The sequence below is a fragment of the Schistocerca nitens genome, chromosome 3, assembly GCF_023898315.1.
Source record: "Schistocerca nitens isolate TAMUIC-IGC-003100 chromosome 3, iqSchNite1.1, whole genome shotgun sequence".
Classification (NCBI taxonomy): Eukaryota; Metazoa; Arthropoda; class Insecta; order Orthoptera; family Acrididae; genus Schistocerca; species Schistocerca nitens.
In genome coordinates this window covers 879414474-879440937 of record NC_064616.1, presented here as the reverse complement: position 1 = coordinate 879440937, position 26464 = coordinate 879414474, and the positions used below count along the sequence as shown (strand labels likewise).

General features: G+C 43.1%; 1 protein-coding gene across 4 annotated transcripts in view; it reads left to right on the top strand.

The window, feature by feature from the left end:
• Positions 1–26464, top strand: part of LOC126249798 (osmotic avoidance abnormal protein 3) — a 387840-nt gene that overhangs the window by 177697 nt on the left and 183679 nt on the right. For all 4 annotated transcript variants that reach the window (XM_049951488.1, XM_049951490.1, XM_049951486.1 and 1 more), the window contains exons 8-9: positions 20211–20380; positions 21340–21410. In XM_049951488.1, the coding sequence (XP_049807445.1) occupies positions 20211–20380; positions 21340–21410 (241 nt within the window). The remainder of the gene's footprint in view (positions 1–20210; positions 20381–21339; positions 21411–26464) is intronic.

Genomic DNA, 26464 nt, shown 5'->3' with positions numbered 1-26464 from the left:
TCGACACAGCCAGGCTACGAATTGTCGACCGCTGAGTGTTGGCTTCCGCCAACGTCCATCCATCATGTCGTCGGGACATCCTGATGGGGTCCAGCTGTGGCCTGGATGGGCCGGGGGTCGAGCTAACGTCCTCTCGTTTCCAGCTACCGGTGACCGTCAGCGCCTGCCACCAACTCCGAATCACCGGCTCCGCTTTCCGACCGCAGTTTCGAAGGCAGAAGCGAACTCCTGACACTGCAAGGGGCCGAACTACAGTGAAGAGCCAAAGAAATTAATACAACTGCCTAATATCGTATAGGGCTCCCGCGAGTATGCAGAAGTGCCGCAACACGACCTGGCATGGACTCGACTAATGTCTGAAGTAGTGCTGGAGGGAACTGACACCATGGATCCTGCAGGGCTGCCCGTAAATCCGTAAGAGTACGAGAGGGTGAAGATCTCTTTTTGACCAGAACATTGCAAGGGATCCCACGTATGCTCAATAATGTTCATGTCTGAGGAGTTTGGTGGCCAGCGGAAGTGTTTACACTCATAAGAGTGTTCCTGGAGCCACTCTGTAGCAATTCTGGACGTGTGGAGTGTCGCATTGTCCTTCTGGAATTGCCCAAGTTCGTCGGGATGCACAATGGACATGAGTGGATGCATGTGATCAGACAGGATGCTTATGTACTTGTCACCTGCCAGAGTCATAACTAGACGTATCAGGGGTCCATATCACTCCAACTGCACACACTCCACACCATTACAGAGCCTCCACCAGCTTGAACAGTCACCTGCTGACATGCAGGATTCCTGAGGTTGTCTCCATAACCACACACGTCCATCCGCTCGATACAATTTGAACTCATCGGACCAGGCAACATATTTCCACTCATCAACAATCCAATAGCGGTGTTGACGGGCCCAGGTGAGGCGTAAAGCTTTGTGTCATGCAGTCATCAAGGGTACACGAGGGGCCTTCGAGTCCGAAAGCCCATATCGATCATGTTTCGTTGAGTGGTTCGCACACTGAAACTTGTTGATGGCCGAGCATTGAAATTTGCAGCAATTTGCGGAAGGGTTGCACTTCTGTCACGCTGAACGATTCTCTTTAGTCATCGTTGGTCTTGTGCTTGCAGGATATTTTTCCGGCCGCAGCCATGTCGGAGATTTGATGTTTTACCGGATTCCTGATATTCACTGTACACTTGTGAAATGGACGTACTGGAAAATCCCCACTTAATCGCTACCTCGAAGATGCTGTGTGCCCATCGCTCGCGCGCCGAGTGTAACATCACGTTCAAACTCATTTAAATCTTGATAACCTGCCATTGTAGCAGCAGTAACCGATCTAACAACTGCGCCAGACACTTGTTGTCTTATATAAGCGTTGCCGACAGCAGCGCCGTATTCTGCCTGTTTACATATCTCTGCATTTGAATATGCATACCTGTACCAGTTTCTTTGGTGCTTCAGTGGATACACCGCTAGCAAGGTCGCCACCGTGCCGTATTGACGGAAGCGCTAATAGCGGCGCCTTCTCGCCTGCCGTCCCGATCTGGATCGCCGACGTATCCGTCTCTAATGACCTCGATGTCGACAGGACGTTACACCATAATCTTCCTTCCTTCCTGTCGTCGACCTCCGCCGCCGCACGCCTCCTGTGGACGCTGTATCTACGCCTTTTTAACCTAGAAGTCGAGAAATTGTTTGTTACCACTTGCTGCCTACATTTCCTGCATCAAGCTACCGCCTCCAACAGAGAACCACTTGCCTACACCAAGTACATACTTTTATCGTAGCCTCTTTCGATGCTGGATACAAGTGTCCACTGGACTTTCCGAAGCATTACACTCGCTACTGATACGCATTTATGCTGCTCCGGCATACTTTCTAGTGTCATCTGCGTATCTTCCATTTGAGTGTCTCTCGGTTCGTTCTTACATCTTTGAATCCAGTATAGAGCCTTTTTGGTCCCTCTACAGTATGGGCAAAATACATGTGGCGCAGAAAATACAGAGTGGGTATAATTAGACTTTGGCTAATTGAAACTCTGTAGACGAAAAACTGTTTACCTTATGGATACAAGGCTGTATAGGAACGATGTTCACACTGTGCGCTGCATTATTTTAGTTGTTATTAACGTTAGTGTCATGACTTGTTAGGCGCCGGTACTGGTGCGGCGACATAGTGCTGAAACACAAGCGTCAGTGTGCACTACAGATGCAGACAGTCAACATTGATTTGGCCAAGCTGACCAGGGCCTTACTTGTGAAGCCGCTTCATCAAAACAGAAGCAATAGTGCTGCTCCTCTTCGCGAGTATCGACGCATTGAAGGAATTCGGAGAGGTTCTTTCCGCACCGTGGTTGAAGAACATGATTCGTAACTTCAAATTAACTGCCGATTTGGGAATTTCTCCTGGGAGAGACGGGAGGCCATTTGCGCCACATATTGTTGAAGACGTTACTGTTGCCATGGTTGAGAGTGCTGGACGCTCTCTGCGATCTTCAAGCAGTGTGTCACGACCGTTAGGAAAGTGCAGTGAACAGTTGTGAAATGGCATCTCTAGTGCGGTTGCAGGCTGTCGTAGATGTAGTTAGTCGTCACACTGAGCAACGTTTGTAACCTGGAACTTAAACATGGTACCCAATTAACAAATGTTACCCTCTCATGTGAAAATTAAAATATGTATCTTTCAATGGTTTATTCGTTATTTCTCTTCCGCATGTCCTTAAAAATGTTTCCACAGTGTTTCATTGTCCTACGATCACTCGTTTCTCGTGAGACACTCCCACGTAACGAAATTTTAATTATAACCTCCCTTTATTTAATGTACTTTAAGATAAGCAACTCAACTAACATAACCTGCCCCGGCTGTGGATTGCCTATCTTAAAGTACATCAAATACTTTCTGAGCAAATTTTATTTTTCCCGTCCTATTTAATCCTTTCGCTGACTTCATGTTCCGCTCAGCGTTTAACTATCATCTACTACTGATCATTAAAATTTCTACACCAAGAAGAAATGCAGGTGATAAACGGGTAAGCATTGGACAAATATATTATATTAGAACTGACTTGTGATTACATTTTCACGCAATTTGGGTGCATAGGTCCTGAGAAATCTACCCAGAACAACCACCTCTGGCCGTAATAACGGCCTTGATACGCCTGGGCATTGAGTCAAACAGAGCTTGGATGGCGTGTACAGGTACAGCTGCCCATGCAGCTTCAACACGATACCACAGTTCATCAAGAGTAGTGACTGGCGTATTGTGACGAGCCAGTTGCTCGGCCAGCATTGACCAGACGTTTTCAATTGGTGAGAGATCTGGAGAATGTGCTGGCCAGGGCAGCAGTCGAACATTTTCTGTATCCAGAGAGGCCCGTACAGGACCAGCAACATGCGGTCGTGCATTATGCTGCTGAAATGTAGGGTTTCACAGGGATCGAATGAAGGGTAGAGCCACGGGTCGTAGCACATCTGAAATGTAACGTCCGCTGTTCAAAGTGCCGTCAATGCGAACAAGAGGTGACCGAGACGTGTAAGCAATGGCACCCCATACCATCACGCCGGGTGATACGGCGGTATGGCCATGACCAATACACGCTTCCAGTGTGCGTTCACCGCGATGTCGCCGAACAGGGATGCGACCATCATGATGCTGTAAACAGAACCTGGATTCATCCGAAAAAATGACGTTTTGCCATTCGTGAATCCAGGTTCGTCGTTGAGTACACCATCGCACGCGCATCTGTCTGTGATGCAGCGTCAAGGGTAACCGCAGCCATGGTCTCCGAGCTGATAGTCCATGCTGCTGCAAACGTCGTCGAACTGTTCGTGCAGATGGTGTTTTCTTGCAGACGTCCCCATCTGTTGACTCAGGGATCGAGACGTGGTTGCACGATCCATTACAGCCATGCGGATAAGATGCCTGTCATGTCGACTGCTAGTGATACGAGGCCGTTGGGATCCAGCACGGCGTTCCGTAAACCCACCGATTCCATATTCTGCTAACAGTCATTGGATCTCGACCAACGCGAGCAGCAATGTCGCAATACGATAAACCGCAATCGCTATAGGCTACAATCCGACCTTTATCAAAGTCGGAAACGTGATGGTACGCATTTCTCCTCCTTACACGAGGCATCACAACGACGTTTCACCAGGCAACGCCGGTCAACTGCTGTTTGTGTATGAGAAATCGGTTGGAAACTTTCCTCATATCAGCACGTTGTAGGTGTTGCCACCGGCGCCAACCTTGTGTGAATGCTTTGAAAAGCTAATCATCTGCATATCACAGCATCTTCTTCCTGTCGGTTAAATTTCGCGTCTGTTGCACGTCATCTTCGTGGTGTAGCAATTGTAATGACCAGTAGTGTATAATTGTTTCCCGATCTATTTCGTTCTTTTCTTTCCCCCTCTACTGCAACCCTTCGTCGCTCGCTGCAGAAAGCTCCTTTTTGAAAAATTATCGCATGAAAAGTCTGCGTCACGCTGCCGTAACTCCAAGTTGGTCAGACACACTGAGTTTCCTTTTCGAATCACATTGAAAGTTAGCTTTCAAATTCCTATTTAGTTTACCAGAAGCATGACTGACCAGTTTTACTTTTCTTTCTATTCTTATGCTCTCCATCCAGTCACGCTCTTCAGCTGCCCTAAAATTTTTAAAAAATCGTTCGCTGTGTCTGTGGTATAATGTTAATTTGTGCAAGTTTTTCTTCGAAGTGTTGATTATACGTTATTGTAGTCGTATTACATTTCATTATTAGGCTTACTTTCAAACTTCTTCCATTAGTTGTTGTAGTATATATGCACCAGGAACTTAAATACACCACCATCAGCAACACGAAAGTGATTCACCTTTGTTCACATATTCCTTCAATCTTTTGCCAGTTTAAGGACCTTCTTATAGGATTTCCGAGAGTATTTTTGATGTTATGGAATATATTTTCCTGGCTGATACCTCGTTCAGAATACAAACATAATTATGTTAAATCAATGCCTTTTTACTCAAGGGCTACTAGTACAAACTTTCTCTAAACTGAGTCAAAAACTTTTCAGAATCTGCGAATCCCAGACAAAGTAGTAATTGATACTGCTCCGTTCCATAATATTGTTTACTGTACTGTTAATTTGCAAGTTTCAAATCTAAATTCCCTTCTATGCGGATGGTGATACTTTTAGTGCATATCTTGCACATTACGGTGGAAAGTCTGATAGGTCTTCAGTTTTTTGTCTTGTCTGTCTCCTTTTATATGAAGTAGAATAATTACAACATTGTTTAAGTTCTGAAGAATTTTTGTAACCCTCTTTTGTATTACTTTGCCTCTAGTTTTAACCATTTTCATTGGAACTCCATCATCTCTAGGAGCATTTCCTTTCTTCGTGCCTCGAATGGATTTGTGCAGATCATCTGTCTTTATCCGAGAAACGACTTGTCCGTTATTATCTGTGTTTCTGAAACTATCTTAATGTTTGTACAGTTTTCTCTCTTACGTTCGTTACTGTACCTTCTGACACCTTAACTGAGGGAATTAGGTGTTTATCCAAAATAGGTTTTTGTTTTATTTTCCTCAGATACCTGTTGTTTTCAACTGAAGACATGCACGGAAAAACGAGCTAACCCTCAAATGTAAAAGCTTAGAGGTAAGTGTTGCCATATGTTGCTGTCCTCACCTCTAAATATCATATTACGATATTTAGGTGTGAGACCGATGTCAATTTTGATACTTCCTGTACCCAGCAACAGATGGCAACACTTATCTGTAAGTTTTTACGTTCGAGGGTTATCCCGTTTTTCCGGGCATGTCTTCATTTGTTTACCTTAACAAATTTTCATTGTCTTTCCTCAGATCCTCTCTAGAAGACATTATCGAATAGTTCTCTTTAATTTAGGATATTATATAATATTCCTACTATCATTTATTTAAAGTTCTGTACTTTTATTTAATACACTCCTGGAAATGGAAAAAAGAACACATTGACACCGGTGTGTCAGACCCACCATACTTGCTCCGGACACTGCGAGAGGGCTGTACAAGCAATGATCACACGCACGGCACAGCGGACACACCAGGAACCGCGGTGTTGGCCGTCAAATGGCGCTAGCTGCGCAGCATTTGTGCACCGCCGCCGTCAGTGTCAGCCAGTTTGCCGTGGCATACGGAGCTCCATCGCAGTCTTTAACACTGGTAGCATGCCGCGACAGTGTGGACGTGAACCGTATGTGCAGTTGACGGACTTTGAGCGAGGGCGTATAGTGGGCATGCGGGAGGCCGGGTGGACGTACCGCCGAATTGCTCAACACGTGGGGCGTGAGGTCTCCACAGTACATCGATGTTGTCGCCAGTGGTCGGCGGAAGGTGCACGTGCCCGTCGACCTGGGACCGTACCGCAGCGACGCACGGATGCACGCCAAGACCGTAGGATCCTACGCAGTGCCGTAGGGGACCGCACCGCCACTTCCCAGCAAATTAGGGACACTGTTGCTCCTGGGGTATCGGCGAGGACCATTCGCAACCGTCTCCATGAAGCTGGGCTACGGTCCCGCACACCGTTAGGCCGTCTTCCGCTCACGCCCCAACATCGTGCAGCCCGCCTCCAGTGGTGTCGCGACAGGCGTGAATGGAGGGACGAATGGAGACGTGTCGTCTTCAGCGATGAGAGTCGCTTCTGCCTTGGTGCCAATGATGGTCGTATGCGTGTTTGGCGCCGTGCAGGTGAGCGCCACAATCAGGACTGCATACGACCGAGGCACACAGGGCCAACACCCGGCATCATGGTGTGGGGAGCGATCTCCTACAGTGGCCGTACACCACTGGTGATCGTCGAGGGGACACTGAATAGTGCACGGTACATCCAAACCGTCATCGAACCCATCGTTCTACCATTCCTAGACCGGCAAGGGAACTTGCTGTTCCAACAGGACAATGCACGTCCGCATGTATCCCGTGCCACCCAACGTGCTCTAGAAGGTGTAAGTCAACTACCCTGGCCAGCAATATCTCCGGATCTGTCCCCCATTGAGCATGTTTGGGACTGGATGAAGCGTCGTCTCACGCGGTCTGCACGTCCAGCACGAACGCTGGTCCAACTGAGGCGCCAGGTGGAAATGGCATGGCAAGCCGTTCCACAGGACTACATCCAGCATCTCTACGATCGTCTCCATGGGAGAATAGCAGCCTGCATTGCTGCGAAAGGTGGATATACACTGTACTAGTGGCGACATTGTGCATGCTCTGTTGCCTGTGTCTATGTGCCTGTGGTTCTGTCAGTGTGATCATGCGATGTATCTGACCCCAGGAATGTGTCAATAAAGTTTCCCCTTCCTGGGACAATGAATTCACGGTGTTCTTATTTCAATTTCCAGGAGTGTATTAATAGCATCCCATTTGAGAATTTCTTCCTTTTGCTTTCTTCACAAATGCAGTATCTTTTGCTGTTTACATAAGTACCTTTCTCAAATAATTGGCCCTTTCGTCTATGTAGAATATAACGTCCAGTTTGTCATATTCTGGAATTAAGGCTTAATTTAATCTATTATTTCTCATGTTCGTGAACAGTCTCATCTACATTTCCGATTTCCTGCCTAAGTAAGTTGTTTCCTTACAGCTATGTATCCGTTCTCACTCTGCATCTACTGGCTTGAGATCACACGAAATAGCAAAGTGATTTAGGACCGTCACACTCCGTCCACTTTCTTAGCTATTTCATAAAATATAATCAAGTTGATTTTTATTTTACCAAATCCATTTGCCTCTTCAGCAATAATAGAGAGGGGTAAAACATCGATCTACTCGGCAAATTCTATTAATGTATTAACTCTGTCATTTCCACTATTGTACCCTACATATCATACCGAGAACTCTTTCTTTAGTTTTTGTCCTACGTTTGTATTAAAACCACCCATTCTCGTCTCGTAACGACATTTGATGTCATTTAGCAATTCCTGTAACTATTACGCTAGATCTTATACCTTCTCATGAGAATGGCAGAAAATTGGAGCATAAACTTGAATAATTTACACTAATTATATTACGTTTACTTCCAAGATAAGTCTTACTATTCTGTTTGAGAGTCCTTCGATGCCAGTAAAATTCTTTTTGTTCTTCTAGTTCACAATGAAATCTACATTCGAATTTCCTCCTTGATTTGTTCCTCCATAATGAAACACAGCTCCTCGTTGTAATAATATGTTTTTCCTGTATTGCTAATTACTATATCCCATTTGATGTTATTTGACTGCTCTTCAGAGTCCGTTAACCAGTCCTCAGATTGTAAGGATCTTAAATTTACTGTTCGTGGATAAAAAGAAGTGGAGTATATGGATTGTATGTGTCAGTTTTTAGTTACGCAAACTTCCTGTAGCTAGGAGCCGGTACAGAAATAGCTGCGCGTGCCCCATTGCTTAAGGTCATTGCCTGGTTCTGCTGCCGCCAATATGCTTTAACACATTTGTGCAGTGTCTGTTTATGACAGTGTCTGTACAGTTCGATGCAATACTCCTTCGGATATGCATACATATCCGAACAGGCATTGCTGGCGATCCAAGTCACAGTTTGGATTTCTGAAGGGTTCTGATATAGAGAAAGCTATTTAAACTTACAGTGAGAATGTACTCAATTCATTAGGTAATAAATTACAGGCTACTGGCATTTTCTGTGACCAGTCAAAAGCCTTTGACTGTGTGAACCACAGCATTCTCCTAAGTAAATTAGAGTATTATGGTGTCACCGGTAATGCTGCGAAATGGTTAGGTCTTATCTATCTAACAGGAAACAAAGGGTGTCGTTGCGAAATACCTGTGCAGTAAGCAGTCAGTCTTCATCTGACTGGGAACTAATTACATGTGGCGTTTCTCAAAGTTCCATTTTGGGTCCATTTCTTTTTCTTGTGTATATTAATGACCTCTCATCTGTTACATTGCCAGATGCTAAGTTTGTTTTGTTTGCAGATGATACAAACATTGCAGTAAGTAGCAAGTCAATTATAGATTTAGAAATAGCTGCTAATCAAATTTTCACTGACATTAATAAGTGATTTAATGCTAATTCGTTGTCATTAAATTTTGAGAAGTCCCACTATATACAATTCAGAACCTGTAAGAGATTTCCTTCCAGCATTAGTATAACGTATGAAGACATGCAGATCGAAGAGGTTGACAGCCTTAAATTTCTGGGATTACAACTCGATAATAAATTCAGCTGGGAAGGGCATACCACAGAACTGCTTTAGCGCCTAAACAAGTCTGTATTTGCCGTGAGAATTATGTCAGATGTAGGAGATATGAATATAAAATAACTTGCATACTTTGCTTACTTTCTTTCTATTATGTCGTATGGGATCATATTCTGGGGCAACTCATCAAACCGAGCAAAAGTTTTTAGGGTGCAAAAATGTGTGATAAGAATCGTTTGTGGTGTAAATGCAAGAACATCTTGTAGAAACCTGTTCAAGGAACTTTGTATTCTAACCACTGCTTCTCAGTATATTTACTCCTTAATGAAATTTGTTGCAAGCAATACATCTCTATTTCCAACCAATAGCTCTGTACACTGTATCAATACTAGTATTAAGAAGAATCTACATAAAGGCCCAAAATCACTTACCTTGGTCCAAAAGGGGTCCAATATTCAGGAACACACATTATTAATAAATTGCCAGCAACCATTATGAACTTGGTTTCAGGTAAAGCACGGTTTAAACAGAGTTTTAAAGACTTTTTGATAGGCAACTCCTTCTACTCCATAGATGAATATCTTAACAGAGACTGTTAAGTCAGCTTAAGTAAAACCATCTGTTAGATTTCAGTTTTGACAACAGTTGGTCACAACAGTCAAGATTAGGTATTTTGCGTACGATAAATTTATTAATAGTGAATAACAGTGTTTCACTCTGACAGTGTGTTTACTCTGTAAATATTAGCTGTCCCAGTTTACTGCATTGTATTAACTTATTTTCGACTATCTCCTGACAAATTATCAGGGTAGTAAGTATTATATTCAAATGTTTTATGTTTTTATGTCATACTTTCTGACATGTTCTACACCCACGAGAATCATCTCATTTTTTGGGTCTATAGAACGAAAATTAAATCTAATATAATCTAAAAGGATAGCGATATTAAAGCATGAAACGTATTAGTAAACTATGAATACGGTACCACAACAGTTATACAATTTACTGGAAACATATGCAGGCATATCCGAAAGAAAATTACATCGAACTATAGAGATATTATGAGATACAAATACTTCACTAATATACTTCAAGCCAAAGTCCATGCGGGAATCACATAACTGTGCAAGTACTATGGGGAGCAGATACTAGGACTTATGGAGAGTTGGGGCGATTCTGGAAGAGTGTTCGGATAGCAGAAATGACTAAGGCAACCACACGCGACAAGCGGAAAATGCAGTTTCGAGTCCCGCTCCGGCACAAATTTTCATATGTTTACAGCAAACAGTATAGCTGTTGTGGTACCGCATCTGCAATTTACGAATGCATTTCATTGGTACGCTTTCATCCGGTCCGTAATACGAACATCCTGGGAACTCGTACGTGTTAGCAGGGCCTCCGACAACCATACCCTTGGCACACTGGTCTGCGAGGCTCGAAGGGTTTTGCAAGACACGTAAACAGCGCTGAATCTTGGCAGAGCTATTCTCACAGAAATCTCGGCGCGGGTCAGCATGTTTCTAAATCCCAGAACCTAGGATCAACGCAACCAGTTCGCGTTAGAATCACGTGACAGCAGAGCACAAAAAAATACTTTCTCATTTACTAATCCGTCAATCGTCGGGTGACTCTTAATGTATTCTAGAGGTTTGCAGACACTGACAAGGGGAGGCCGCCAATTGTGAAATTCAGATTCGATTCATACTGCGCATAATAAAAGCTCATGACCACAGGTGTAATGTGGCAAAGCACCAAGATGCACTTCTCAGCCGTTGTCGAGAAAATCGACAGTTAAAAGAAACCGTTGCGGTGAAATACTCTCTAAGATTAATAATTTTCTACAGCGTCGTGGCGCAGCCGTAAGCGCTCGGGTTCGTAATCCGAAGGTCGCCGGATCGAATCTCGCGCCATGCAATTTTTCTTTATTATTAGTTTTTTGTAATATATATATATATATATATATATATATATATATATATATATATATATATATATATATATATATATGAACTATTAATGAATTGCTTATGCATGTTGGTGAAGGCGGATCGCTCTCCAATTGTACCGCCTCCATTTCTCCGTTTTTTTAACAGGGTGTACCAAAGCTCTCCCGTCCGCACTGATTTTCGACGATGTTATAAGTTGCGCTAGGAACCGCATCTACCTTCTTTCGAAGTTAGCAGGCAACTACGCTGTTATGCAGCGGCTCGTTTCGGCCCATTCAGCATCTGTCCTTCAAGTGTAACGAGCGAGTAACGGAGTTTATATTTCATACCTGCCGCAGCAAATTTGTGTTCGTGGGGTCTCTATTCTAATTCGAACGTTTGACTTACGCCAGACGTATTCGTTTCGGAATACCGTTTCTACGTCTTCCGTTAACTATACGTGGTTAACATTATGAAGACAATTAATAACATTTGTGAAATACAACTTTGTTTGCGGAAAACATAATGATGTTCGAAGTCGCCAGTTTTTCCACGACAAAAGACTTTCAACAACTTATTATATGCATAATTGTTGCAACTGATTGCCGGGAATATATATATATATATATATATATATATATATATATATATATATATATATATATTTGAATTACAAAAAACAAATACTAAAAAAAAGGGTTGCATGGCGCGAAATTCAATCCGGCGACCTTCGGATTACGAACCCGAGCGCTTACCGCTGCGCCACGACGCTGTAGAAAATTATTAATCGTAGAGAGTATTTCACCGCAACGGTTTCTTTTAACTGTCGATTTTCTCGACAACGGCTGAGAAGTGCATCTTGGTGCTTTTCCACATTACACCTGTGGCCATGAGCTTTTATTATGCGCAGTATGAATCGAATCTGAATTTCACAATTGGCGGCCTCCCCTTGTGAGTGCATCGACTGACCACACTGTCTACATGCGAGTTGGTAAGCAGTCTATTCGTTCTTTACCTCTACCCAACGATCTATCAAGATAGTTATCTGATGAGTACTGACGCAAGCACGGCTGAATGTGTTTGACCACTTGCTTAGTCAGCCTTCACGCTTCGGAATGCTCTGTAGTGTGAAATTCCACGTTGTGATGTTACGAAGCTGGACCAGTTCCTCGCCGACTAACGCTATCCTATTGCGTGTGAGGACGGCCTTAGGCTTGGTCATATATCAAAATACGAGTGGCATTCAGTAGCTAGATATTAAGGTAATAATAAAACAATGAACCATTTCAAACAAACAGGAAATCTACTTATAGAAGTAAGTTGATTGGTATTCATATTCTTTGTTTCTTTGTGGAACAACTGAAATAGAAACAAGTGTAGAATGCCTTCTGCAAGCAGGCTATGAAGCGAAAGTGCGCAATTTGTTCGATCACTATCGGTCAATTCGTTAGGATGTTGACGTTGCTTGCAGTACCTATCCAACACACTTATTTAAATATATATATGAAGATGGTATCTGTTCTTTCAGACATGTCCAAAAGAACAGATACCATCTTCATCTATATATAGTTAAGGCTCACCGGCCATTTGACCATCTTCTTCTGTGCTGATACACAAACAGTTGCCGAACTCTTACGGGAACCGGCAGTAAAGCCGCGAGTAATGAGTAAAATGGGCAGGGGCACGCACTATGAATATGCTGTGGGACAATAAGTTGCGAATGTGGGAGTCACGGGAGGCGTGCTAGACGTAAGTCCCTGCAGTCGCACTATTGTCTGTGTCCTCGGTGGCTCAGACGGATGGGAGCCGGCATGGTAGCTCAACGTGATCGAGTCCCGGTCGGCGCAAACATTTCCCGCTGGCACGGTAGCTCAGCGTGTTCGGTCAGAGAGCTGGCTGGCCTCTGTGATAAAAAAAAAACTGCGTGAAAGGATCAAAAGCGGACTTCAACGGGTGTCATGTGACGTCCGCTACGGCGATATACAACGAACCATAACGAACAAAATGCAAAAAAATATAAAAAAAGCGTGTTCGGTCAGAGAGCTGGTTGGCCTCTGTAATAAAAAACTGAGTGGAAGGATCAACAAACGAACTTTAACGGATGTCTTGTGACGTCCGCAACGACAAAACCCAACGATAAAAAAAAAAATGTATGGATAGAGCGTCTGCCATGTAAGCAGGAGATCCCGGGTTCGGGTCCCGGCCGGGACACAGATTTTCAACTGTCCCCGTTGACTTATATCAACGCCTGTATGCAGCTAGGGGTATTCATTTCATTGTAATTTCACATTTATTTAAATTTAAAAGTCTAAAAACACAAACATCAGACTGTAGGACTGCACAAGCGAACGATGAAACAACTTTTTTAATGCAAGTTGGCTTATTCGAGTAGTTTTCAATGCGCTGTTCCTAATACAATGGCAGAAAAGGCCGTCTACCCACTATTTTTTTAAAATTACGAGGGTAATCCCAAAAGTAAGGTCTCCTGTTTTTTTATAAGTACATAGACCTGTTTATTTCTACAATTGCTTACATCAGTTTACAGCTTGAACATTTAGCTATTTTTCGACATAAGCACCATTTCTGTTGATGCATTTTTGTAGACGCTGTGGCAGTTTTTGTATGCCCATGTCATACCAGCTCGCCGCCATGCTGTTCAGAAAGTTATGAACCTCTTCTTTCACCTCGTCGTCGGAGCTGAATCGCTGGGACCACAATTAACGCTGACAGGTACTGTGAGACTGAAGAAATTCAAACGGGCAATTCAGAACCGGAGAAGAGGAATGCTGAGCAAGGGCGTATACATTCTCCATGACAACGCTCGCCCACACATCGCTCGGCAAACCATTGCTCTCCTGCAACAGTTTCAGTGGAACATAATCACCCACCCACCCCATAGTCCTGACTTGTCGCCCAGTGACTACCACCTGTTCCGTATGTTAAAAGAAGATTTGGCCGGGAAGCGATTCAGCTGCGACGACGAGGTGAAAGAAGATGTTCATAACTTTCTGAACAGCATGGCGGCGAACTGGTATGACATGGCCATACAAAAACTGCCATAGCGTCTACAAAAATGCATCGACGGAAATGGTGATTATGTCGAAAAATAGCTAAATGTTCAAGCTGTAAACTGATATAAACCATTGTAGAAATAAACAGGACTATGTACATATAAAAAATAGGACACCTTACTTTTGGGATTAACCTCGTAATAGTCGATTCTATACATAGGGAATTTTAACGATTTTGGTGATAGACGTTTCATACACTATCTGATCAAAACTATCCGAACACCGCTATTCAATGCGAAATGGACCACTAGACGTCACGAGAGGCAGAACCGCCAGTATAAAACGAGCCAGGGAGTGTTGCGTTGTCGGTAGACAAGCAGTAACAGCAGAAGGGTCGGTGTGAGACCCAACTCGCTTTATTTGTTCATGAGACGCAGAAAATATTAGATACTGGCTTTCAGGTAGATGCCATTTTCCTTGTTTCCGGAAGGCGTTCGATACAGTTCCGCACTGTCGCCTGCTAAACAAAGTAAGAGCCTACGGAATATCAGACCAGCTGTGTGGCTGGATTGAACAGTGTTTAGCAAACAGAACACAGCATGTTGTTCTCAATGGAGAGACGTCTACAGACGTTAAAGTAACCTCTGGCGTGCCATAGGGGAGTGTTATGGGACCATTGCTTTTCACAATATATATAAATGGCCTTGTAGATAGTGTCGGAAGTTCCATGCGGCTTTTCGCGGATGATGCTGTAGTATACAGAGAAGTTGTAGCATTAGAAAATTGCAGCGAAATGCAGGAAGATCTGCAGTGGATAGGCACTTGGTGCAGGGAGTGGCAACTGACCCTTAACATAGACAAATGTAATGTATTGCGAATACATAGAAAGAAGGATCCTTTATTGTATGATTATATGATAGCGGAACAAACACTGGTAGCAGTTACTTCTGTACAATATCTGGGAGTATGCGTGCGGAACGATTTGAAGTGGAATGATCATATAAAATTAATTGTTGGTAAGGCGGGTGCCAGGTTGAGATTCATTGGGAGAGTCCTTAGTAAATGTACCAACAAAGGAGGTGGCTTACAAAACACTCGTTCGACCTATACTTGAGTATTACTCATCAGTGTGGGATCCGCACCAGGTCGGTTTGACAGAGGAGATAGAGAAGATCCAAAGAAGAGCGGCGCGTTTCGTCACAGGGTTATTTGGTGCGCGTGATAGCGTTACGGAGATGTTCAGCAAACCCAAGTGGCAGACTCTGCAAGAGAGGCGCTCTGCATCGCGGTGTAGCTTGCTGTCCAAGTTTCGAGAGGGTGCGAATCTGGTTGAGGTATCGAATATATTGCTTCCCCCTAGTTATACCTCCCGAGGCGATCACGAATGTAAAATTAGAGAGATTCGAGCGCGCACAGAGGCTTTCCGGGAGTCGTTCTTCCCGCGAACCATACGCGACTGGAACAGGACAGGGAGGTAATGACAGTGGCACGTGAAGTGCCCTCCGCCACACACACGCCAGAGGTTACTTTAACGTCTGTAGACGTCTCTCCATTGAGAACAATTAGGCTCTTACTTTGTTTATCAGGCAACAGTGCGGAACTGTATCGAACGCTTGCGGAAGTCAAGGAAAATGGCATCTAACTGGGAGCCTGTATCTAATATTTTCTGGGCCTCATGAACAAATAAAGCGAGTTGGGTCTCACAAGATTGCTGTTTCCGGAATCCATGTTGATTCCTACAGAGTAGATGCTGGATTTCCAGAAACGACATGATACGCGAGCAAAAAACATGTTATAAAATTCCACAACAGATCGATGTCAGAGATATAGGTCTATCGTTTGGCGCATCTGCTCGACGACCCTTCTTGAAGACTGGGACTACCTGTGCTCTTTTCCAATCATTTGGAACCTTCCGTTCCTCTAGAGACTTGTGGTACACGGCTGGTAGAAGGGGGGCAAGTTCTTTCGCGTACTCTGTGTAGAATCGAACTGGTATCCCGTCAGGTCCAGTGGACTTACGTCTGTTGAGTGAGTAGTGCAAAAAGTGAAGTGCCGAGGAAATTGTGTTCCAATATGAGTGTAATTGTCGTGGTTGGGGTGTGGCCCCCTAACTGCACTTAAGAAAATCAGAAATGCGGAAGGATATGAACATATTTTCCTGCGCTATGTACTGCACGCAGCAGAGGAATAGTTCGAAAACGATTTGTAACAGAACAGTTTAAGAAGTTAGGCTGTTTGATGAGCCTCAAGACTCGCTTTTTTAACAGTTAACTAGAATTTTCCTTGAAAATTTGGGTCTTGTCGGTAACTAACAAAGTGAGAGCTTTCAAGACGCTGTCATAAAGTAGCTACTGTGGGGCGGTGGTTTGTGGATACTAACATTCCTGAAGTGGCCTGGCCTGGCCAGAATCCTCACCTGCAACAAATGGAACACCTCTGGAATGAGTTACAACGTCACCTTCACTCCAGACCCTGGTGTCCTACATAACTACCTTGTCTGGTTTCGGCTTTTGAGAAAGAAGAAAGAATGTCCTGCCATTGTTCCACAGACATTGAGACAAATGGTTCAAATGGCTCTGAGCACTATGGGACTCAACTGCTGAGGTCATTAGTCCCCTAGAACTTAGAACTAGTTAAACCTAACTAACCTAAGGACATCACACACATCCATGCCCGAGGCAGGATTCGAACCCGCGACCGTAGCGGTCTCGCGGTTCCAGACTGCAGCGCCAGAACCGCGCGGCCACTTCGGCCGGCAGACATTGAGACATCTCACTGAAAGTGTCCCCAGAAGAGTTCAAGTCGTCATAAAAACGAAGGGTGGTAGTGACACATCATATTAATGTGCACTTGTAGGTGTTAATAATCTCAAGTTATCATTTTACTGAGAGTAGTTAACCGATTAGTGTATGTCGTAAATATTATAATCTATTTCGTTCTTCTTTATTATTATAGCCGGCCGCCGTGGTCGAGAGGTTCTAGGCGCTTCAGTCCGGATCCGCGCTGCTGCTACGGTCGCAGGTTCGAATCCTGCCTCGGGCATGGATGTGGGTGATGTCCTTAGGTTAGTTAGGTTTAAGTGGTTCTAAGTCTAGGGGACTGATGACCTCCGAAGTTAAGTCCCATAGTGCTTAGAGCCACTTGAACAATTTATTATTACCAGAAATGAAAGGGAAATGTATTGTTTTTGTTGGACATGAAACTCGAAAAATGATATTCAATTCCAAGTTTGAATAAAAAGTGACTAAGTGACACATGAGCTTAGGTTTCATTGTCCTGAGGTAGCAACAAGATCCATATTACATTTCTGTTGTAGTTAGCCTGTTTGACGAGCCTCAAGATTCGCTTTTCGAACAGCTACTTACAATTTCCCTTAAAAATCTGGGTCGTGTCAGTAACTAACAAAGTGAGCACTTTTAACTCGACGTCAAAGTGATGGAAACACGCTATGACGGTCACTGGAGTAACGACATGATGGGAAGCTGCTGTTAGGCACTTCACCGAAACGTACAATAGGCTATTCCTCGCGGAAAATGCTATACAAGACGCTTTAGGGGGAAGAGAGGAAGGAAATACAAACCATTGGACACACAATTCCAATGAAATAAAGATGTGTTTCTCCCTCCAATAAAACATATGTTCACACTGGAAAAATTCTTTTCATTCCAATTACACATGATTTGCTAATGTTCTTGTTTATGACCTCGTGACACTAGAAACTGAGGTAGATATACGAATTCAGTGTCTACAACACCATGGGATTAAGCTTTTACTTAACAAAAAGTAACAAAATTATTTTTTCGTTGGCATGTATTGTCGCGCAGACCTTTGCGACACCACAGGACACTGCGGTCTCACCTGAAACACCATGAGCCTTTCATATTTCGTCTACATTTCAATGTTTGTGTCTCCTTGGATCCCTCCCTCCCATTCCTTCCATTGTACTGGCCACGAAAGCTTAAGCTGGTGCAGACTGCGTCTCGACTGTATTGTAGGAACATTTAGAAGGATAAAAATATCGAAACACGGCGAGAAACGGGTACTTGAACATAAATGCAGATAATAGTCAACCCTGCAGGTTGTGATGATGTATTTGACCACGAACGACACTTGTGCAATCTCCTCAACACGTTTGAAATGTCAGTCATAGTCAGTACAGAGTTCTGCGTAGCTGTGATTGCATTATGGTGAGGTAAGTGAATTCGAACGTGTGCAAATTGTTGGTGCCCGTATGATCGGTGCTTCCGTAACTGCTGGAATCCAAAATCACTATCAGTGATACAAATGCCCGTAGCAGGAAAATGTGGTGCCGAAGCCATAAAACCTGGACTATGGAGAATGGAAGAAAGTCATTTGGGCAGATGAGTCTTTTTTCATACTGTTTCCAAATGTTGGCGGTGTTTTATTCCTAAGAGTGAAAGAAGGTGGGTGTGCGATGATTTTTTGGGCAGCCATGTCGTGGTATTCCATGGGTCCCAAGGTCGCAGTAGTGCCAAGGATTATGTGATCATTGAGGGTGATCAAGTTCATCTCATGGTACAATGCTTGTTCCCCAATGGTGATGTTGTGTTCAAAGACGACAAGCCACGGATTCACCCAAAAAATGGTTCAAATGGCTATGAGCACTATGGGACTTAACTTCTGAGATCACCAGTCCCCTAGAACTTAGAACTACTTAAACCTAACTAACCTAAGGACATCACACACATCCATGCCCGAGGCAGGATTCGAACCTGCGACCGTAGCGGTCGCACTGTTCCAGACTGTAGCGCCTAGAACCGCTCGGCCACCTCGGCCGGCGGATTCACACAGCTCGCACCGCCCAGATTTGGTTTTTTGAGCACGAGACGAATTGTAGCATCTACCACCCAAGCCACAGCCACCAGATCTCAATATTATTGAGCCTTTGTGGTCTGCGCTAGAGAGAAGGCTGTGTGATCGCTATCCTCTTCTGCCATTGTTACCTGGACTTACCACAATTTTGCAGAAACAATGGTATAAGATTCCCTTGAAAACCATACAGGACCTGTATTTATCCATTCCGAGATGACTGGAAGTTGCTTTGAATGTCAGTGGATTTCCTACACCTTATTAGGCACGGTAATGTGTTGTATTTTTAGTGTTTCCATATTTTTTTCCAACCCCTGAGTTTTTGCATGCGTGCATTTATATAAATTATCTAGGTGATAATCTCAGCAGCCTCCTTAGATTGTTTTCAGATGACGCTGTAATTTACCGTCTAGTAAAACCATCACACGATCAATTCCAATTATAAAATTATTTAAGAGAGAATTTCTGTATGGTGCGAAAAGTGGAAATTAGCACTAAACAAAGAAAAGTGTGAGGTCATCCACATGGGTACTAAAAGAAATCCGATAAATTTTGGGTATACGATAAATCGCACAAATCTAAGGGCTGTCAATTCGACTAAATACCTAGGAATTACAATTACGAGCAACTTAAATTGGAAAGACCACATAGATAATATTGTGGGGAAGGTGAAACGAAGACTGCTCTTTGTTGGCAGAACACTTAGAAGATGCGAAAACCCACTAAAAAGACAGCCTATATTACACTTGTCCGTCCTCTGCTGGAATATTGCTGTGTGGTGTGGGATCCGTACCAGGTAGGATTGACGGAGGGCATCGAAAAAGTGCAAAGAAGGGCAGCTCGTTTTGTGTTATCGCGCAATAGGGGTGAGAGTGTCACTGATACGATACACGAGTTGGGGTGGCAGTCACTGAAACAAAGGCGGTTTTCTTTGCGGCGAGATCTATTTACGAAATTTCAATCAACAACTTTCTCTTCTGAATGCGAAAATATTTTGTTGACACCCACCTACGTAGGGAGAAATGATCATCATAATAAGATAAGAGAAATCAGAGCTCGAACGGGAAGATTTAGGAGTTCCTTTTTCCCACGCGCCATTCGAGAGTGGTATGAAAATGGTTCGATGAACCCTCTGCCAGGCACTTAAGTGTGAATTGCAGAGTAACCATGTAGATGTAGATGTGGATGTAGATGGTACGTTTATGTATTCTGTGTCTGTCTTTCACATCTACTGTATGTGTGGTAAACAGTGCACTTTAAAAGACAAATGCTATTCTCTGCAGGCAGCCTTGTGGAACAGGAGAGAGAGAAGCTGAGACTGGAATACGAGAAACAGATGGAAGAGATGAGGAGGGAATACGAGGCAGAGCACGTGAACAACTGCAAGCTGCAGGCAGACATGCACGCCCTCAAGAAGCATTACGAGCAGCAGCTGGACAAGATCAACCGACAGGTGATGCAGGCACTGTCTTTAATTTTTGTTTAACACTCTTTCTCTGAGCAACTAGTTAAATTCTAAGTAACTATTACATATATAATTTTTTGTTTAGGAAATTTAGTATGTGACAAACACGTGACAACTCTATAGCATGGTGCGTGCTTAAATGCTGAAATCAGTACCGGAATCTGTTCCAAACGCAGCTTTATACTATTTTCGCTGTGTCAAAAATGGTAGTACGATCGATATTGGCCCGCCCGGTTGAGGCGGGAAGGAGCGCCTGGTCCCCGGCGCGAATCCGCCGGGCGGATTTGTGTCGAGGTCCGGTGAACCGGCCAGTCTGTGGATGGTTTTTAGGCGGTTTTCCATCTGCCTCGGCGAATGCGGGCTGGTTCCCCTTATTCCGCCTCCCTGGGGGGTCCACCGGGGGCCGAACCGCACAATAACCCTGGGTTCGGTGTTGAGCGGCGGAGGGGTGAAGTGGACTGCGGTAGTAGTCGTGGGGTTGTGGACCACTGCGGCTGCGGCGGGGACGGAGCCTTTCCGTCGTTTCTAGGTCCCCGGTTAACATACAATACATACAATGATCGATATTGCTATCCACAAAGAAATATATTTGTGCAAGTCACTATAATAAATTGAGTAATTGAAGATAAATAAATGAGTAATATCGGAAACACTTCGCAGCGCCAGCGAACATTTACACGGTCACATATCTTAAACGCGGCTTCACAGGCCTCACGTCTCCTATGAGAAAGCGTTCAATAGAGCATTACCCATTTCCTTTTTATTTTTTGCACAATAGCCATTTATAAATTATTATGTGCTATGAAATTGTTCTATTGTAGCAGATTTTTTTCTATTACCACTATGTTTGACAAGTTGCAAGAGCTGTTTCGGAGTAACACGAATCTCAACCTGCTATACATTTCAAACAATTTTATTGCGTGTTATTGATCGGCGTTTTGTTACAGGAGAAGTACGATGCAGCCTTTCCATCAAATGGAGTCTCAGATGAGAGTGGAAAACTGGAAGCCTCAATCGGGTAACTTTCTTTGTGACTACTATTGCGTCTGTATTTAATGAAAATTCAGTCAGTAACATTGCTTCAGATTGGAATAATATTTGTGCAAAATTAATATGACATGCTGATACATCTTTTTTTTTAATATGTCCGCCTCTACTTTGCTTTCATATCTACAAGATGTAAACTCCGCAATCGACTATGTATTACATGGAGAAAGGAATACTTCGTATTGTCACTAGTGTTCCATTTCCTGTTCAGTTCACGTACTGAACGAGAACACAATGTCTATAGCCCCACACGCGTCTTCGTCTCTCCACTCTTGGCCTTATGCGCTTTCATTGAAATACACGACACAGCCACCAGATACTTACTGGGCCTCTGTTTCGTGGAATGACCATCGCCGTTCTCCCAAAAATATCTATTTCAATTTCCTTAGAATCCAAATAACATTCTCGTACTTCCCAAACAAGCCTTTTATTGATCCAACATACCCTTTCTGAATTGCTTCGACTTGTTCCTTCACGTTAACTTTATGGAGGTCCTAAACACTCAGGTACAGAAAAATCCGTATGGCATTATTATAAGCAGATGTTTGCAGATGCGTTACACTTCAAAAATTCTCCCAAAAAATCACCATATGTACAACTAATTGTACGTCTTCTTCAGTTTTATATGGTGACATAACCACTGGATGTGGTTACGCGCCGTTTTCGCTGCGGCAGCCACTAAGACAAAATCCTCAGTACATAAGACGATTTAAAGAAAGTTGAATCGCAATCTTTCGACGTCAATACCATTCTCATCATAGACAGGAAATAAAAAAGTCTGAGTGCCAGTTTGTGTCCCATAAATACTCCTACACTCGCCGAAAGCGCTGAAAAAGCCCTATGTGACTTCAGAGTATGACATCAGATTTTTATCTCCTGACGATGAGGACCTCGATACTGATTCTTGAGAACTTCAGTACCAATTTTGGTTTGATGTAGCTTTTGAACAGATAACTTGATATTATTATCGCTGGATATGTCTAATTTGTTTCGTCATACCGAACATTTTACCTCCGAAAGCACAGACTGCAAGACATTTGACTGACTTTTAATGATGTTCTGTTTCCTCGAACGTCTACACTTACCGGTCTGCATTAGTTAGGAAAGTTAACAGCAGCGAATAGCAAATCAGTTTCACCTGTTTTGTGTAAGCGCTCTGCTGACGTACGAAACTAAAGTGTCTTTGTGTGGCTCGATAGCCTGGTGCAAGTATTTTTACTGGACGCCACTTCGGCGACTTGCGTGTCCCTAACCTCCCCCAGTTATCCAACTGGGGAAAGCAGAGCTACAGTTCAACGTGGAATCCGAACCACGTGTCGTTTCTGGCGACTGGTCACATCGTTATGAGGTGAAGGCTAGGTTAAAATTAAGACTGAAAAACGGGCGGTCCGATCGAAATTCGATTCCACTACTTCTCGGTTTCTAGGCACGCGGCTTACCGCTACATTACCACGCCCGACATGCATGTTTAGGTAGCTCATCTATAGGTTTTGATGAGTGGGTTCGGGCATATCAAAATATGCGAGTTAATGGCAATATCTTTTGACTGCTATGACTTAGAAGCTTAAATTTTTTACACCCCAAAGGCACCTTAAACCTTAGTATTCCACGTAAATTTCAACATCATACCTCTACCTGTTCCTGAGAAAAAGGGGTCTTAACACGCCGACAGACAGACTGACGGACAGAGAGTGGCAAAAAATACTTTTTTATGTGATATAATTACAGATAATCAAAAATTCCGGATTTATTACTTTTCTTGTACTGTGAAACCTTGCTTTTTGCCAAATTTAATGTATTTGACATACATTTTAACTTTATGCCACTACCAGTTCATGACAAGAAGGGATCTTAACTGTCGGACAGAGACAAACAGACATGCAGACAGATGGACGAGAAAGTGATCTTTAAGGCTTTCGTTTTTCCGATCGAGGTACAGAACCCTAAAAAACGACAATTAACATATAGTTACCACATATCAGCAAAGGAATCGCTCCTTTTCACAGGTAAAAATAGAAAACAGATTCATTATACCGTATCTCGTACGCCAACTTCATTGTTTCATTGGAAGGAATCAAGTGAATTGGCAGACGTCTATTCCCACGTTAGCCTTCAAAGCTAAAATATGAAAAGTAATCACCGAAGTGCGGCATACGACAGAAGATACAACGAAAAAGAGTTAAATTTACAGCCGCAGTTAAGTAAAGAACAATAAAGGCGTTTTGATGAATGAAGGAATCTTATAATTCCCTTCCACACACTAAGCCTAAGGAACGCTGATTTATTAAAATATCACATGAGGTTGTACTATTAACCTCGTCACAATTGTTTCGCAACCTTTGTTTTATATCGAAACATATTCACTATCATCTATTACCATGGTAAAATAAAGCCTTTGGATTTAAGAAAGTAAATACTTAAACTGTACTAATTTCTCGGCATTGTCGCTGCTCTGATGTGTACCCGAAAACTCATGAGGAGGTGACACTATACATATATTCGGACGGACACTTCCGTACAATGGGTAAACAGAAGCTTATTAGTGCAATTACAGAGTAGCGCCTTTTTGTGAGTATACATCATACCATCAGGGGATTTACTCTGGGCGTAGTTCTTTTCCTGCAACCTCAGAATTTTCTAATATTTTGCGTTCTCCGCCATCATTTTAGTTTTGCAGTCTGTCAAACTCAGCCTGCTGTTATCTATTAGCTATCATCTTTTCTGTCCGTTTCGTCCACTCACAGTTTGTTCTAAGGCTACCTTCATTATCCTCTCCATTTTCGTCGAATTGCCCACACTACTGCTTTTCCTACTCTTCACTATCCTCACTAACTGCCTTTCTTCATTCACCCTTTTAATACGCCTCGGTGTTTTGTCTTCCCACATCACACCTTGCACCTTCCTCCACGCCCACATTTTCAAAAATTTGCGTCTTAGCAGTGTTTGCGTTTTACTACCGTGTAAGTATACACTCCACACGAACCACTTCACTTAAATTTTTCTATTTGGTTCACAAAAAAATTACATTACTCTGTTGTTTCCTTTACCATTGCTACTCTTGTCTTCTTCTTCTGCATAGTAAAAACTTAAAATTGTCTTCCTTTTTTACCATTTCTCTTCCAGATCCAACATTAATGATTCCTTCCCATGGCACTGTCATCGTCTTCTTAAATTTTATATTTTTACCATGTTCTTCGCAGTCGTTTGATGAATTTATTACTGATTGCATTCTCATCTTCAGCTAATAATCCCACATCTCAAGTAAACTGTATAAACCTGATCTTGCTTCCATCTACCAATACGCCTTCTTCTTCCTGAATACAGTTTTTCATTATTTCTTTCACATAAATAAGGAATAATGTTAGTGGCAAACAGTGGGCCTAACTTTCTCTTACATCTCTGCCAATTTCAGTTGTCTCCGTTATTTTTTCTCAAAGTCTTATTTTTTTATTGTGTCTTACTTAAAATGGTTAACAGTCCTTTTTTTTGCCATTTCATGCCAGTATTTAGTGAAATCTCCGTAAGTTTTGTCCGTTTTGCACTGTCATATGCTTTCTCTCGATCCACGAATATTAAATGCAAGGTGCACAAGTTTGCATTTCTCAAAATATTTTTCGACATTTCTCCTTAATATTTCAGTTGCATCGCTTGCCCCTCTCCCTTTCCTGAATCCAAGCCGATCTCCGTACAGATCTCCTTCTACTTTTGACTGTAGATGCCAACTAAATATCCTTAAGCGGAATTTTAACCACATGAGTTCAGACTTAAAGTTCTGTAGTTGCAGCATTTTTAGCATTACTTCTCTTTGGGACTGGGCTCTTCACGATATCGGCGAAAGTTCAAGCTATTATCTTTCACTTTAATATTGTTACATATGTACAATAGCTCCCCTTTTCTTTCTTTTAGCCTACTGTTCATTCCTATAGAAATGCCATCCTTCGCCACTGATATTCACTTTTTTTCCATTTCATTAAGTTCTGCCTATATTTCTTCCATCAGAAATTCAAGGTTTTTGTCTCTTCTGTCAAGTGCCGTTCTTCCTCTGTCACCATCGAATCAGGGTGGTTCCAAGTTCTGCAAAATTCTTCGTCATAATTCTTCCCCTCGTCAACTGTTCCTTCTTTGTCAGTAACTGTTTCACCGTTTGGTTCAAATGGCTCTGAGCACTATGGGACTCAACTGCTGTGGTCATAAGTCCCCTAGAACTTAGAACTACTTAAACCTAACTAACCTAAGGACATCACACACATCCATGCCCGAGGCAGGATTCGAACCTGCGACCATAGCAGTCGCACGGTTCCGGACTGCGCGCCTAGAACCGCGAGACCACCGCGGCCGGCTTCACCGTTTGCACCTAGTGTCAAGCGTAGTTATTTTAGTTGTTGCATTTGAAGTCCAGGTGATTTACTTCTCGGTGCCGTTCTCTCCTTTTTTTTCACTTCACGTTTCTGTCGTAACCAGACCTCTTTCGCTTTTTCCGTCTCTTACATGAGGTATTTACTGAGCGTCATGCGACTTCTGCGGCTCTCCTCAGAAGTTATAATTTTCTATTACCTACATCATATGTCTTTTTTGTCTCACTTTGAACTTTGTCATCGTGCAGGAACGCAAATACAGAAAGGAATATCGCTTGGCTCATATCATATAAGGAATGCGTCTATTTCTGTCTGTTAGTTAACCATCGCAACATGCAGGATCGGATTTGAGAGTCTCTCCTATGCAGTAAAGTAGCGTTTTCAGCATCCCTGAACGTTCTCGTTCATACTCTGTAATTTTTCTGTACTCTTTCTTTCCTTAACGAGGACTCCAAACAAGATCTTTTAAGGCCACAGTCGTCTAGGAGCGCATGGATCCATTAGGCGGCCAAGCAGTACGGAGATAAACATGCAGCACACGCAGGCGTGGTCGTAGTTGAGTCAGCGGAAGACAGTATGTCATGCGTACATTTGTACCGCTGACCTCTGTCGAGAAGCAGACACGTATCTGCGCAGTAAGAGCTCCAGATCGGCATTATTGGTGAGCACA